The sequence below is a fragment of the Megalops cyprinoides genome, chromosome 4 (genome assembly GCF_013368585.1).
Source record: "Megalops cyprinoides isolate fMegCyp1 chromosome 4, fMegCyp1.pri, whole genome shotgun sequence".
Taxonomy (NCBI): domain Eukaryota; kingdom Metazoa; phylum Chordata; class Actinopteri; order Elopiformes; family Megalopidae; genus Megalops; species Megalops cyprinoides.
This window is the reverse complement of record NC_050586.1, coordinates 15890805-15907670: the sequence shown is the minus strand read 5'-3', so window position 1 is coordinate 15907670 and position 16866 is coordinate 15890805. Positions and strand designations below refer to the sequence as shown.

Here is a 16866-nt window from a genome sequence, read left to right as displayed (position 1 = left end):
TTGCCAAGTAATGGCTTCCATTTAAACATGTCCCTTTGTTGTCATGTTGGCATCACTAATCAATTTCACTGTCCAAGGTTAGTTTTGTCAAAAAAATTTGTTTTTGATCAATCTTCTCATTTCAGACCTAAATTGTTGGTATAATAGTTGAAGCACATTAAAACTGGTGTGGCCAGTCTTTAGAAGCACTTACATACACAGTATTCACCTGTAATCCCGGTAGCTCAACGTAACGAGCTCTGAATTATAGTTGCTGACACTACCTTAAACAAATGTTTGAAATGAAAATAGGATCTTAGTGTGTGCAGGAGGTAGATTGAATTTGAAAATGTATTTTTAAATGCAGTGGTTCTACTTAAACAGTAGCGTTTCTCACTGGCATTGTAAACTTTTCAACTATGTATAAAACTGGATTTTTTTTTGTTTTGTTTGATAAAGCTGGTTGTAAGAAATGTATAGAAACAGACACACCTACACACACTTAAACACATAATCAAGGGTGATGTTTTCGGGGGAAACTGGGTATGGTTGATTTGCAAAATCTTGTAGAATGTGAACTGATGTATAAAGTGCCAGAAATTTTTTTTTAGTTGCATTGTTTTCTTTAAGGTACTGACATGTACAAATTGTTACCACTACCATTGTATCACTATAGTGTTTCTTACACTAAATGAAATTTTCCATGAATTAAAATGTTTGAAAGCAGTAAACTGATGTCTGCATTTTAATTACAGCCCTTAGGCTTGAGAGGACAAACTATTATGCAGCTAAACCTCCTCATCAGAAAGTTCAAGGATCCTACTGAACTGAATATTGCAGATAATACTGCAGATAAAGGTGTTGACGAGATCAAACCGAAAGAGCCGGTTGTGATTGGTTATCAGGTTTTTGCAGAGCGGAGCGTCTAATGCAGTTGCCACTGATTGGAATATCTGCCTGCCATCTTAAAGAACAATCAACTGTTATGTAATGATGTGTCATCACACAAAAGTGCTTGCTAAGAAGAGCCCATGATAGTGTAACTGGGGGGTTGGGAGGGGAGCTCTCTCTGAGATTCATGGACTCCAGCTAAATGGGCTACAGAATTGCATGAGGGCACCAGTCAATCAAATATTGTCATTTGTAAGTGAAGTGTAACAACAGTGTGAGGGCCATTTCAGTGAAACATTGATTCCTGTCAGAAAGGTGTGGATTAAAAAAAAATGGAACTCTGAAATCCCTATGCAGCACTCCTGTTTATCCCGAAAATTTTGACGTTTAGTCTTGGTTGTCCACAAGGGGGAGCTATCGTATTATTTTGTTCACGGTGCTGGTACAGGAGTTGAAAACGTACTTATCTCACATGCGCTAATGGTTAAATAGGTCATTTACGCAGAATCGCAGAATCACTCCAAATATTCGTTGCACAGCTATAAACAAACTGGAGGGTATAAGGCATTTAAAATTGCCTTGGTTTCAGCACACTCGTGGAAATACGCATGGAGGTGTGGACAAAACTTGATTTGTCTTGGACCAGTTCCAATTTGGAGACCTACTTCTGAAGTCTGAGCCCTGAATTCCACAGATAAGGCAATTCATTGAATATTTTTAGTAGCATACACTTAAAATATTGCCCATATTTTAAGAATATATCAATTATTTTATTATTAAAAAACAGGATAAACTCCATGACATCTTATTTTTCATGAGGGTCCTATAAGAGGTAAAAGATAATGTAAATAATCTATAATTTTAAGTAAAACTGCAAGTAGTGGATACCAATATGAAAGAAACAAACAAAAATATGTGCTAGCCTTGATATCATTCAATTGCAAAAAAAAAGTTTCTAGAAATGTAATCAGATATTTTACATTAGATTTAATAATGGCTTTCAGGTGGGCTGACAAGTATTTAAGTGCCTTAAAATTAAATCTTTTTTTCCAGTTTGTATGTGTAGCTCTGGAGCTTTCAAGTAAAGGTAGTCTGCTAGTCTTAGATATTTCCAGGGATAGCATAACCACTGCGCTCCCAGGTTATAAGCTCCTTTAAGTAATTTGACATTTAAGTAGATATACTTATGTAATAGTTACTAACAGTGCACTATTTCTGTCTATTCAGGGGTATTATCCACAGTAGATCTACATACACACATTGGTGGGTTCTGTAATGATATTCAATAACAAATTCAGTAGGCCTAATAGACAGCAGCCAATCTGCATAAGAGTAAATTGATTCGATTTTTGTAAACAGAATCCACATTCCACATGCAACACTTTAGATACCTTTAGATATTGCATTTAGATGTCTAAATGTTATTTAGGTATTGTGAAACACAGAACACATGTTAATGGTAGGGGTCCAGGAGTAGTAATATGCAAATCACCCAGGCATATCACTAGCCTATATATAATGCTGCGATACTATAAATATTTTGGCATTATGTAGCTTACTACTGATGAAAAATGTGTATTTAAATTCCATGTAGAAAATATATTTTAAAATGTGTCACTGAAAAAACATTAAAATAAACATGGACTGTCCAAACTCTCTGCAGTTCACTTCCACATGACTGGGTTAAAGATCTAATTGTGAATTAGGATAACTATGTGCCTCCCAACCCAGGGGTTAGTCTGGCAAAGTCATAAAAATTTTAAAAGAACTGTTACCTGGGTTGGGAGACACGTAGTTATCATAATTCACAATTAGATCTTTAACTCAGTCATGTGGAAGTGAACTGCAGAGTTCTAATTGTGAATTATGACAACTATGTGTCTCCCAAACCAGGGGTTACTCCTGCAACATCATAAAAAATTTAAAAGAACTGTTACCTGGATCTGCATTTTGTTGTGTTAATGGACACTAATTGCAAGATGGCAAAAACACGTTAAAGTAGCAAACTTTTGGCTGATTGTTTTATTGGGAAAACATATCAAAAAATGACATACTGATGATTACTGAAGCACTCATTTGAACACAAAATTTAAAACGGGCTGTGTGGAATGTTTCCATGGAAAAGAACATCTCATTTTTGCAGGTTGTCAGGCATTGGCACAGGGCCCCAGTACGTGAGGGCAATACGTCTCTAGCTAAACATGACCCATTTTCTCTCATGGTGTGATGTGTGGGGCATTTTGTCTTTCCACTGCGGATTTTTACCTCAGTAAGTGATGCAGTGATGTTTGACATTTACAGTACAGTATTAGTATAAATCATTCACCCCTGAACAGCTTGTTGGAAGTCTGACTAATATAGTCCTGCAGCAGAGTCTGAATCTGAACCCACCCAGGAAACTCTTCTATTCAACATACCTTCAGTGTTCAGTTCTAAAAGTCTTAGTCTAAAGTAGTATGCCTTGATAGATGGTTCTACAATTTTTAAAAATTAATGTCATGTGTAATGCATCTGGAGAGAAATGCTTGATGCTCTTCAGGAGCTTGCACACACACACACACCAATGGCACAAAATGACATTCCCACATATTTCAAAATCTTTTATTTCAGTCACAGCAGTACAAACTGCCAAATATCAAATGCAAGTACTGTGGTGTATTTTAAACAATAGCAACAGTACTCAGGTGCATTGTAAGAAAAAAATATTTACAGGCTAAATAAAATGAACTGATCAAATCATTTACCAGTGTTGAACTCAAATTGCTGGCTTTAAAAAACACCAAAAAAGGACCACTGGTTTGCAAAGAGCAAAATAAGGTTCACAGAATGATGTGTGCATTGCTGACCAAAAAAACTTCTGTAGTGCTACAATAATCGTAATTTTGAAAGCACAAAAAGCAGAGATGTACACTGTGGCCTTCTACTCTCATAGTTCAAAGCAAGTGGTAGCCAGCTGACAATCATTTATTGTCATCTGAAAATTCAAGCTTTCCAAATGAAACAACAAAAAAAAGATCTGATTTTCTTTCTCCTGGTTAATTCAGAGTTTGTATGGATACAATGCTGCCAAAAAGGCATGGTCACTGGACTATTTCATATGGTGAAATGCTTTTCCCCTCTCTCCCTTTCAACTGCCTTGTCCTGAGCTACAGACAAATAATCAAATGATTCTAATGACATTTTGTGCTTCAATACGAGGGTAACCATATTATAGCTCTTGTTCCATTATGTTATTTTCAGAGCACCCTTGGACCAATCTCATTTTACAGGGTGGTGCTGTGTGATCCAGAGACTCACTGGCTCAGTGCTCAGTGTTACCTCTCCTTAATCCTAGTTTTCTCTGAACAAGCGTAACAAGCTCCAGCAAGCAGCTCATTCTTCTGAGTCACCACCTGCCTCTGGTCTAACACAGCCATCAACACTCTGGGTGAACGGCTCCCCAAGGCCTCGGTTTGTAGGCAGCATCCTGAGCTAAAGGGTCCGACCATTACGGGGGGAAAATACATTCAAATGCAGCATACTGTGGGAAAGCCTCAGCTCACAGCAAGCAGTTTGTGCCACCTTGAAGAGCTATCTCTCCACCCCTTCTGTGCCCTTCCCTGCTTTTGATGGTCATCGGAAGTGTGATTTAGAGGATCTATGGAGTGTTGCAAACGGACTGCCCCACTTTCTACAATTCTGCCTTTTGGAGTGTTTTTCAGCAGACCCCCATTTCCAATCCAAAACACAGAGAAGGAGAAGGGTTTCCACTGGGAGGGAGGGGCAGTCCCAAATCCTTCAGCAATCACACTGTGAGTTCAGACATCCCTGCCCTAAAGCTTGCTCAGAGCAGCAAGAGGACTGTAAGAATGTGAACACCTCTTCCTCCCAGAGAGGAAAAGCAGGACATCATCAACATTTCTGAACACAATCTCTCAAAGAAACACAAAAGCAGAAAAAGAAAAGATTTTTTTCCTCCTCCTTTCAACCAAGCAGACCAAGGATCTGTCCTTATTGTTTACTTTTGACTGAAATTCCTAGCATTAAAAGGATAATCATTACCCAGGTCACCCATAACGATGTTCTGATTTTACATAAAGCATCCCTGGCATGCACCTTAGTACAAAACCCGTCCATTTGCCACGCATCTGATGGTCTCTATGTTGAGGAAATCATTCTTGTGGCTCATGCCCCCCCCTCCCCCATGGTAGGACATCAGCAATTACATAAGGGAAACAAGGACAGTAAAAGTATAGCCTTATAGCAAAGCCTTTCAGTCCAAGCTCCCTAAAAAGGAGCCCTTCACAAGTAAGGGTGTTGGGTGAGGGCAGCAGTTCTTCTGAGAGTGGTGGTTGATCCATCTGTTCCCGTATCACTGGGCCCGCCTCTTGGCACTCACGCTCCCGGGGTACCAGCCTGGCCCATGAGGGGGTCGCCGCCCTCCACCGCGTCCTCCCCGGGGGTCTGCTGGGGGCTGATGACGATGGTGTTCTCGTCCACCAGCTCGCAGGTGGGGTTGGAGAAGGCGGACAGGGGCAGGGTGATCCGCTGCATCTCGCGCTCGTACACACGCTGCTCATGCTGCTTCTTCAGGTCCCGGCCCCTGTGGAGACAACAGGAGCCCCCGTCATAAACATGCGCTAGCATTAGTACTCTGGACAGCGGGACCATCTAAATTCAGAGTGGGCCGGGACGACCTGTGCCCCTCGAGGACCTCAAAACACTGTGTGTTCCTGTTTATGTGCTTGTGGTATTTTTGGCATTTCTGATCATTATTCAATATTTCAAATCCCCTTTTCAAACCTGTCTATGGAATACTGCTCATCCTATGGGGGCCAGGCTTTTAAATCAGATCAGTGAGGTTCACTTCACAGAACCTTCCTTAAAAACCAAAGGAATCTTCATATTTGGACACGTTCATAATGTAGTCATCCCAAGTAACCCCTCAGACAGAAACTTGTTTACCCCTGACCTATGCCAAACCCAGATTCTCAGAACTGAAATAAACACTGCACTACATGTCTGTATTTTTAACTCAGTGCATAAATCTTCCATCTTATCAAAGAGTGTAATTTGAAAAGGGCCCATGGTTACGACTGCAGCATGACAGGAGGTAACGAACCGAAGGCATTTGCGCCCCCCGCCTCTACATGGCACATGCCACTCTTGGACTGCAGCCCCACACATCCGCATGTGACACGTTATGCAATCTTACACTCCACTATCCCACAACGTGACGTCTCTGCAGTCTGTTCAATGCACTGCCAGCAGAGAGCCAACACCACTCGAGTTCAGCAAGCTCACATTACTGCGACAATGAAGTCACGGCAGATCCCATTTTCCCCACGTCTTTATTCGAAGAAAGAGTCCAGCCAATGCGGAACCTTGCCAATGGGGGCGATACACAGCAGTGACGAGTCAGCAGATCTGATCTCCCTCCTAAACGTCACATTCCGAAGGGTGACATCACCGTCCTCCAACACGTAAGCCACCTAACTTGAGCCTGCTCTCCATTAATAATGAGCTCCTAAAAAAGAGGGTAATAGCAAGCCTACTAATCAGATTTGCTAGCCAAATTTAGAGCTCCAAGGACATCTTGTGTTTAGCCAAAAGGTATCGTAATACCTCCTCGAGAGTTAAAGCCACAGCTCTGGCCGCTCTGTCACTGCAGTGGATCTGCCTCCCTCAGGCCCCAGCTTTCCACTCCTTTAGAAACATCAAAACAGGCTCCTAAAATAGCTCGGCTCCAGGCCGTTTCATTTTTTCCCCTTTCTTCTGCCTGACTTTGTTTTGAATGGGAGCCAAGAGATCTACATGACACAGCTCAGGATGACGTGAGGACAGAATTCTCAGTCTGGCTTGTTCACATGCTGTGCCCACACACCTTCCCTCGCAAACCGTTTGCCGGGGATAACACCAAATTACCCATCTGAACCATACAGGGCATGTTGTGCCAGCTTCTCATCACAATAGCATGTGCTAGGACAGGGAGCCAAAATGTCATATGAGGATGTCTGATATCCCTGTGTCCGTTCTTGACAATGGGTGATGTATGTTCCTTCCACTGACCTCTTGTAGAAGTAGCCGAGCGTAATGCCCACCCCGAGGATAATAATGATGGCCATCATGAGGATACCAAGGACATAGCCTGTGGGAGGACAGGTGGTCAGCCAGGTTTTAGAGACAGGAGCAAGAAACTCGGCATAGATTTTATGAAGCACTCGTTCAGTAGTGACCAGCTGAGCTCTCCTTACAACAGGCCATTATCCTCAAAATATGAAACAATAATAAGTAGTAATGAAAAAAATGTTCAATAGCAAAATAATAACAAGAAATGATGGTCTGTGCAAGCACAAGGTATGTAAATTTAGCAGCCTCCTCAGTACTCTTGATTTTCCATCAAAGACAATAAACAAACTTCTGGGATGACATCAGGACATACCCAAGGTCCCAAGATCCTTCTTCTTTTTCGGGCCCGTGCGGACCCGCTGGCTGATACCAATGACGGACTGCACCGCGGCACCCTCGCCCTGTTCGGGGATGGACGGGGCTGGCTCGAAGATCTGGCTCTCCCCCGAGGGGGACACTGGGAAGGCATCCGAGTCCGCCTCAGCAGGTGTCTGGTCTAGAGCAGGACGACACCAAAGCGATGCTCAGCACAACCCACTCTGCTAATTCATAAAACCTAGATAACGTATAATTGCGATTGCCTGCTATGTCTGTTATTCATTAAAGCTACTTTGGTGTAATACCTCACATTAGGGCTCCATTCAATTGATTGAGTGGGATTTACTTTAATTGGCTCTCAATCAATCACTGGTCAAACAATGAAACTGACAGTGGCTCACTGACTCACATCTGTTCTAACTTTGCTGCAACGCTGACATGAAGAAGTTTTAATCCACATTTGGAGCCATTCCCAGATGGCCTCTGTTTACTCTAAGATTATTGCAGTTTGCTTGCTCTCTGAGCAAACGTACAAAAAAGGCAATGACGCAGAGTGCAAATGAGGCCTCTGGGCTTATAGACTCAGGCAAAAGAGGCATAAAATGAGTGCCTAAAACATCTGCTCCTTTAAAAACGGAGGGGCCATTTCCTTTCTCCGACAACATATAAAGTTGTTTACAAAGTCTGTCAGAGACGGGGTATGAGAGCCCCATTGGCTGCAACCAATGGGAAGCTGTCTCTGTGGGAAGCATGTCAGTTTCGGCCTATAAGTTGAGAGAGGGCGTGGTCTGCATGGCAGCTGCAGCACAAGTTATTCATGTTTTGTGTCTTGAAATATGGTGCTTTGCAGGGCTGATAAGGTCAAGGTTTTCGTTGCCGTTTAACTTGTCTAACCTAACCAGAATACAGACAGTTGAAAACAACAGGAGCTCGGGCTTGGTCTTACTGGCCGAGTTATTTCTGACAGCTGCTAAGTCAAAATTTCTGCTTATGAAGGAGTTACTCTGGGAATGACACAAAATATCTGCTTTTCATCTTCAATCCTTTAAAGGATTCAATTTTTTCTTTTGCAAACTACTCTTGGCAAATGGATGGACAAAATATTCTGCACTCTGAAACAAAGAGATTGTTTGGCTTGCAGATTGACAAAACAGGCCCGTATCTGTCTTTCAAAGCAAATGCTTATAATAAGTCAAAATTGAGTGCAAAGCTCTCATTTAGTTAATTTTGTAGTGCGCAATGTTTGCTTGTGTTATTGTTTTCGGAGGGGGGGTCTGGTCAGCTGCTGTGTGCGTGAGACAAGCATGGGGTCCAGAGCAGGTGGCAGCAGACTGGCCCTCTGGCCCAGCTGTGAGGACAGTCTCAAGCTCTTTCCCCCAGCAACTCAACCAGCTATCACTATGACAACCAGCTCTTACTGTGGAGCAGCCGAAAGGCATTTTCTGCCGGTGTTAAAAACAATATTTACACAACGCAATAGAAGGAGCCCACATAAAGATATTTAGCTTTCCGCCTCCATGTTGGAAATTTCCTTTGGGTTAATATACCTTTGTATTTTCTGTTCAGCTGTTCTCTCTAATGTGTTAAGGTTAAATAAAAAACAACTAAGCACACACGTGTTACAATAAGACAAAACAAGTGAGAACAGGTTGGACAAGGCAAGAGCATTCTCAGGGCAAAAGACTGAAGGCTACCTGTCTTTGTTTAGTGTTTTAAGTACCCTACAGCATACTCAGGATAAAAAATGTTGTTTATTTAACCAATCATAAATGGGGGACTATGACAGTAGTCCTAGTGAATAGATTATAACAGTAAATTGATATGGTCACAAACAACAGTCCATTTGATTAGTTTATGCATCCATACAATAAAAATGGCAGTAATTGGGTTTTGGTAGCCTATGTATATCATAAATTGTTACAAGACATATAAGACCAAAACTGAATGGAAGGACCTGACCAGTTAAGTGCAGAAGGAGCTTTGTGGTATCTTGCATGTATGTTTATTTCAAGGCTTGGCCATTCTATTAACAAAGGAGCAAAGATGGTCTCCATTTAGCTTCTCAGCACCAAATTCCCATGAAAATGTCACTTTTGCTTGGAATGAAAACATGTACACATTGAATAATGCGAGTCTTCCTGGCCATGGGAAATTTAGAACGGTGATAAACAGCCGCATATTAATCGACGTGCTGTGCTATTACGTTTTCACAAAGAATTGGGTTGTCACAATTGGGCTGTGTTTACTAATGAATTGGGTTGTGTTTACTAATGAACAGTGCAAATCAGTGCCACACTCATGCAGACCATTCACAATACTGCTGCATGTCCAATGGTAACTAATCAATGGATACCTCTGCAAGTGGCGATGGCACAGTCTTGTCTTTGAACCCTCCCTTCCTCGTCTGCCACATAGCACCATGGCTTGTCAGAGGAGTCTGGGTTACGGCAGTAGCTGTGGTCCCCAACACCTTAAAAAACAAGCAGACACAGGAGCCTAAATACATAACCCCCTTTCGCACCACGACTTCTCACTTGAGTGTATGCCCTTCACATTCATACATAGGTAAATTCAGCATTATTCATTAATTTTACCTTGGTGAATGAGTAATACATTAACATTATAACTGATAAAAAAAAAAAAACAACTTTGTTAAATACAGAACACAAACATGTTTTGCATATATGTGTGAAATATGCATGTGTCTTAGCAGGTCTTGCTTATCTCCTAGCCTATCCCTGTTGAAAGCTCTCCCACTGCTCAAGATGGTTAGCAGTAACCCTGTAATGCAAGTAATCGTGTACATGTTACCAGAAAGTTCCTCTGTGCCAGGTAGAGACACAAGCTGAAAGCATCGCTGGCATAGGGGTCTCCTTCCTCTGACATTTAGACAGAAAGCATGCACCCCTTTCACACTTCATGCCTTGCCAAAACATTATGCTGCTTCACCTCTACCTACAAACACATACCTGGGAATCATGGCTATAGCAGCCAGGAAAAACTGTCTTTAAGCATAAGAGGTCTGGCTTCCTGTTTGTTAATGAGCACGTCTGTCACGTCGAGGCAAACAGGGCAGTCAATGTGCCCATCATTCTGACAGTTTCTTTAAAATTACATAAAGTGCTTTAAATAGGTCCACAGAGTATTTAATATCACGCAGCCACACGTGCACTTGAAAGGAACATATTGAGTAAGTGCATCCTTACCTCTCTCTGCGTCAGTGTAGGCTGTTACGTTGTAGTCCCGTGTTATATTCATCCAGTTCAGGCACCTCTTTCCAGTGGAGGTGATCTGTTGTTCTCCCCGGTAATCTACCCCATTGTATCTTGTGCATTCTGTGCAAGATATGGCAAAACGTAAACCCACACGTACGACCCTACAACACAATTAGCTGTAGGATCTGAAGGCATACTAATGCGTTTAAAACTACAGAAATATTCCTGTTATTTCAGCTATATCATGCATGCAACGGAAAGGAACAGTACAAATCCGACCAACAACGAAAGGGTAAACTTTACAGAGCTTTTTGTTTTTTTATTTTTGCTATTTATTTAGAGTAATTCTATGTCATCATTACTTTATCGAATAATACATAAAACAGAAATGGTTTCCTATTAAAAAAAAAAAACTTTGCTGAATCGAATATCTGCACGTAAACAAGAGATACAACGCTGTAGCCCACGCTGTGAACGGAAATGAATCGGGCATTTAAATAACGCACTTGATCCAAATACACGAAGACAATTTCACATAATTATATTAACATCTGTTCAAGATCAGGATGAATTGTTTTACATTTTCAATGCTTACCTTGAATATTTGATGCACATGTCACAAATGCGACGCACAGCAAGGCAAAGTGCAATAAAAACATATTTTCGCAGCAGTAGATACGTTAAAAAAAGAAGACACAAAAGACTTATTTCTAGCACTTAATGCACGAGAAAAACAGGGTCGAGAAATTTGGGTATTGTTGTAGAGGAGCCTGTGCTGAGTATCTCAGTCACACTGCTCTTTCTCTGACTGCAGTCAAGCCCTTGTTTTTCCCGAGGTATCAGCTTTCTTCGTAAACAGCCTCTCTCTGGGATAAGGAACTCCCCTTTGCTGCAGAGCGACGGCAGCGTGCAGCATCTTCAAGGTCCTAAAGGCACCCTTTAACTCGCGGCAATCTCACGCCCGTAGCTTGACTAAGCGGAACACAGCGCTAGCGCAGTATTGACAACCAGCTGTTGCGTGAAGCTTCGGCCGCATCTCTCCCACCTCATTCTCCCAGTGTGGGGGATGGGGGCAGAAACAAAAGAAGGTAGGGCAAATAAAATTAAATACGTCATCGCCATAATGTCGTTGTTTTTCCTCTCTCTGTGTGAGTAAAGTTAGCGTGGAATACGCAAAGTGCTGTAGCAGTCACTTTTAATGCTGGTAATTTAAAATTGAGCAGTTAGGGTTGACTTTAATTCACGTCCCCAATTTGTTTGAAAAAAGTTTAATGTGTACGGTTCCTATAGGTTACAGTCATTGCAAACTACTAAACTGGTCTTTAGGTCAGGAATAAAAACAGCAGTATCTTTGCAGCACATGGAAGCAGCCCCCAGAGTCCCTCAAGAATAGTGAGGGGTTCTGAGGGTTGATGGTAATGAAATGTTAAGCACATTTTACTATTCTAAGCACTAAGCACTCTTTACTATTCTAGAATATACCAAGAAACACTGATATTCTGGCAACAGGTTCCCAAGCATGATGTTGTTTTGACATACGGCCAGAGGACATAAATACAAGTAATTCTTGGGTAAAGGTATTGTGTTGTTCTCCACTACATGAGAGCAAAACTGACTCCTTAAAAAGTTACTACTTTACAGTGAGCAAGAAAAGGTTACAGGAGGCTGTTTAAACTGGCACCCCCAAATTTTCCATAGATGTGAAGTTTGGCTTGAAGTTATCAACAATTCAACGCTAACAAGCCTACACGGGAGCACTCTTTGGCTAAGCTTCATCCACAGCTCTCCAAAACTCTTAATCTTGTGCTTGGATGTTCCTTTTAACCCCTTTTAAAATGAGCCACAAGAATGGACATGTGTGCTCCCAACCCTCTCCAATTCCCGAAATTTGGCCACGTTTTGTGCTGTTCATTTTATTTTAATTATTTATTTATCTTTCGGTCAAGCCTTGCAGCTCTTAACTGGATCTCATCAGCATAGTCGTCTTGACTGTTTAATATGGTCAGTTACCAAAAACATGGCCTGTGGTTTGCTGTGCATCCATCCCCTCAAAACCCACTCACTCAATGCATTGACACACAACACTTACCTTTGTAAATATAATACAGTGGCAGTTACCGTTCTCACAGACATATAAAGCTACACCATAAAATAACATCAGCGCATGTCTGAATGTGCCAAAAGGGAGCACCAGCATGAAAGCTACAGATTTATCAAAGCGTTTATTTAGTGTTTCCATCTTTAAAATAGCTTCTTGGTTATATAATTTAACATTTGGTGCGTCCTCTTTGACATGGCAACGTGCAGCTACTTGAAATAGAGACTTTGCCAACTAGGTTACAAGAAGCTCACAAGATTAACTTGCAGAATAGATGCCAAAAGTCATTTAAGGCAAAGCACAGAGAGGCCACGTTGTTCTTTTTAATTTTGTTCCCTCCCAATGATAATCAGACAGGAATGAATGAATCAACAAATTGTCCTAGTCCTGTCCATCTGAGGTCCATCCTAATTTTTCTAACTATGACCTACACAGTATATAAACTACACGGTGTATGAACTACGCAGTGGAACAAACTGCCCACAGATTTGCCCCACTGCCCTAATTTTTCCCAGTTTTCAAAACACAGAGCACAGAACCAGTCACAATCCAGGCCTCTGCTAATGCACTCAAGCTGTTCCAAAAAAAGTCTTCAACCCCCAACATCATTATTCAGCCCTCCCCCTCCTCCACGGGGCTGTCTGTGTTCCATTGCAAGCTTCCAGTTGCTTTTCTTTTGTTTACCCAGTGCCCAGGAGCCTCAGGTTGATTCAGCTATGCTTCAGCCCTCAAACTGTGGAGGACCTACTTGACCAAAGAGTAGTCGATTGGGGGAAATTTATACATTGTCACCAGTGTTTCAGTTCTTAAGATAATCTGCAGCTTTCTTCCCTCCCCTTTGGACAATCTAGTGTCCCTATATTAACCACTGTGCAGTGGCTGTTTGGCTCCAGTGGTCTGGGTGGGGATTGCTTTTTCTGTTGGGTTCTCCAAAGCATAACATTTTTGTCCTAAAAAAATGATTGTTAGTGGACCAGGCCCTCAACAGTTTGGGTCAGAGGAAAAAACTGAGCCAGCACACTTCAGCACAATGCAATCGTGAGAAATGGTATGAAATGAGTTGAGAGGATGTGGAGCTTTTTTGGCTGTGCTGCCGAGCAGTACAGCAACACTACTAAGACAGAATGATAAGCAGTTGTGCTATTCAGTGCCATCAGACAGGCCCCAGCAACTGTTGTTTTTGTTCATTTTCAACTAAAATTATTACCTTTCGGCCAACAGGCATGTACTTTTTACTCCTGGTTTTGGCCTTACATGATGGTCTTTTTTAACCTAAGGTGACCCTGTTTGTATCATCTGTATCAGGCCTAGTGTTGAGCCCAAAAACTGTATTGAGCGCTGAGTCAGCAATATCAACCCCCCCCCCCACACACCCCCCTACTCTTCAGTCATTGACCCATGTTGACTGCATGTGACAGTACACTGATACAGCAGGCCTTCCCTGGACCGTTAGAGGAAAAGAGCAGCTGTAAACTGCTGTCCCCTCTCTGATAACAGCTGGCCTTTCAAAGGAGAGGCCCCTTTCATTGTTTAGTCGGCCACTGTTGAAGAAAGGCCAACAGACCCAAGGCATTGAATGACTTCACTACATCACACACGTGTGCACACGCGTCCATACGGCTGCTTTTCATCAGCTGTCTATCACTTTGCTTTAATACTTACACTAATTCAATTTCTTTTGCCCCCTCTTTCTCTCTCCCTCTCTGTTTATATATATAATCACACACACACAATATTGGTGGAGAGATAAATATACCGAAAAAGGGGACATTCCTGAATGTGGTGAATGCAGCAGCAGATGGATTGATAAGCTTGTCTGTTCCTGAATCATCGCTATTGGGCAGTGAAAAAGCCAGAGATCAATTCAGAAAATTCCCTTTGTTATTAGGTATCCTTTTGTTGGCTGCTTTGTTCTACCAAACGGATACTGATTCTTTTGTCCTTTGAGTTAGAGCACTACTATCTCTAGATAAAAAGTGTATACATTTCACAAGACTAGAAAAACACTAGCTCTAGAGATTAACCAGCACAATATGTCTTTTCAGCTGGAAGGCTTTTGGCCTTGAAAATGACTACTGCCTTGAAGAATCTGCTCTTCTCCACCTATTAAGTGCAGTATTATTGTTCTTTATTCAAATCAGCAGCAGCTGACAGCATTGAGAGGAGTGTTATGGATTTCCCAGCATGCTTGCATCTGTGGCACTGTGTAATAAACAGAATCTCACAGATGCTACTACATCAGGAAGTTGAAGTTCATTTTATTTTTCTTCAAAAACAAGCAGCTGTTGCTGGGAGATTTAGCACTCCTTGAATTCACGCAGTGAATAGCGGGTGCAGCAACGAGCAGGTCGCCGGACCTGTTCTGTGTATTTTCGTCACAGCAGACAGCTAATTACGCTGGAGAATACATAGCCTGTTCAGATTTCATTTGATCAGGTAATAAGCTTTACACGCACACCATGCCATCTCCCTGTGTAATTACAAACAGCATTGTTGTCTATGGAAAATTTCTAAACCCTGGACGTTAATTCTGCTACAAGGCTCAAGCCATTCATATGATTGTAAAGGCTGGGCAGACAGGAAGGGGCTCAGCCTCCGAGACAATAATTTCCAGTTGCCTCAGGAAAAAATATTTGCGTCTTCAGTAAAACAAAGCCACTATTATCATGTGCAACCTCAACATACCACTGGCACCTTTAGGAGAGTAGTTATTTTTACAATGGTAAACTGATGCATTACCATGGTTTTAACCAGACAGACTCAGGAGGGTTGTAACCCCTGGGGGAAAAAAAACCAAAACAAAACACGGGTTAGCTCTGCATGTTACTGCTTGATAACAATAACATGTGTGTTGAAGGTGAAACGTGGGTGCGCTGTGGTAACAGCAGCAGGAAATGCTTTCATCCTGGTATCACACGTGTACAGTGCCATTTAAAAGTCAGCATAGAGGCGGTGGGGTGAGGAAATGGCTGCCTGTCAAACCTAGTGGAACGTCTGCGCACTTCTTTTCAGCTTGTGGTTCCAACCCCTCGCTGTCCCATACCCACCACCTTCACTCTTTTTGAACCACATAGGACAAGCCTTGTTCCTTCCTCCTCTCACTGCAGATTTTGGTTTATCGCTTTTTGTTAATAACCAGCGAGGTATTTCTGAAATTCCTCACCGGTTGAAGCGATCACTCATGCTGGGAGCTGCGAGTTCGGAGAAGGGGACAGTGCAGGGGCTTGTCTCCCGAGCCAGACACACACAGTCCCGGTGGCGCTCGTCTGGGCAAACAGGCTGAGGGCCGGGCCTGGAGGAAACCTGGCAGGTGACCTGGCCCTGGAGTGTGGCCTGTAGACTCCCCAGCAGCCAGCAAGGCTCCTTGGCCCGGCCATGCTGTTTACTGGGCACTGCTCCTCCCTCCCGAGTTCACACCAGGGTGATGGTAAACTCACGCAGGGTCAGAGGATCTGTTTCCACCCTGCCAAAATCCAACAGAGGGAGAACTCCATCTGTTAGGCAGTATGCTTATCGGCAACAGGCTGGAGAAGGACAACGCTGGGTGACACACATGCCTTAGTCACTATGCAACAGTCATTCTCCTGCTTTTTATGCCTTTCTTCATTTGGCTAATCAAAGTATGACACCGGGAAAATAGATATTGTGAGCATTTCATATATGCTTTCAGTCCGAAGAACAGAATAGTTGTGCAACACCTCCTAGATTCAGGATCCATTTGAATAATTTCTGATCAAAAAACATTTCTCAGTAGGGAACGGGCCTTTGTGATGTAACATCACCTTAATGGGTAGGCCGTTGCGGCGTGACCGCAAGCACTATAGCACAATCCGTCTCTGGTATCCCAGATGCAGCCTGAAAATAAACACTTATCCAAGGCGAAGCATCTAATGGGGCATAAGATCCTGTATTCCCCTGCTGTTTACCAACCACTCTGTCTCCACCGCTGGCAGCATTACATCATTACCTCAGCCCCTGTACTGCTGCTGTGGACAAAACCTAATAGGACGTGGTTAATTCCCTCAAATGAGCAGTGGAAAAAAAAAAAAAAAAATGGGAGAAAAGCGTGCAAGTGGACAAGTGCACCCCACAGTGGCCACAGGCGGTACTGCACCGGCACGGTAATGGCACAGATTGCGCTGTGAGGCAGTTTGAGCCGGTCTGTGGCGGATGGGAGTAGGCGCTCCCACAGAGCAGCTTTGTTCCGCTCGTTCTCACACGGCGCTGCTGAGGACCGCGGCGCTGGGCCCACGCTGA

General features: G+C 42.7%; 1 protein-coding gene across 1 annotated transcript; it reads right to left on the bottom strand.

The window, feature by feature from the left end:
* Positions 1-3539: 3539 nt before the first annotated feature.
* Positions 3540-11445, bottom strand: pik3ip1 (phosphoinositide-3-kinase interacting protein 1). The gene is made up of 6 exons (XM_036527965.1): positions 11107-11445; positions 10503-10631; positions 9650-9766; positions 7292-7474; positions 6919-6997; positions 3540-5452 (listed from the first exon to the last, which is right to left on the bottom strand). Exons 1-6 carry the CDS (start codon positions 11168-11170, stop codon positions 5245-5247), a joined length of 780 nt encoding a protein of 259 aa, XP_036383858.1. The 5' UTR covers positions 11171-11445; the 3' UTR covers positions 3540-5244.
* Positions 11446-16866: the final 5421 nt, after the last annotated feature.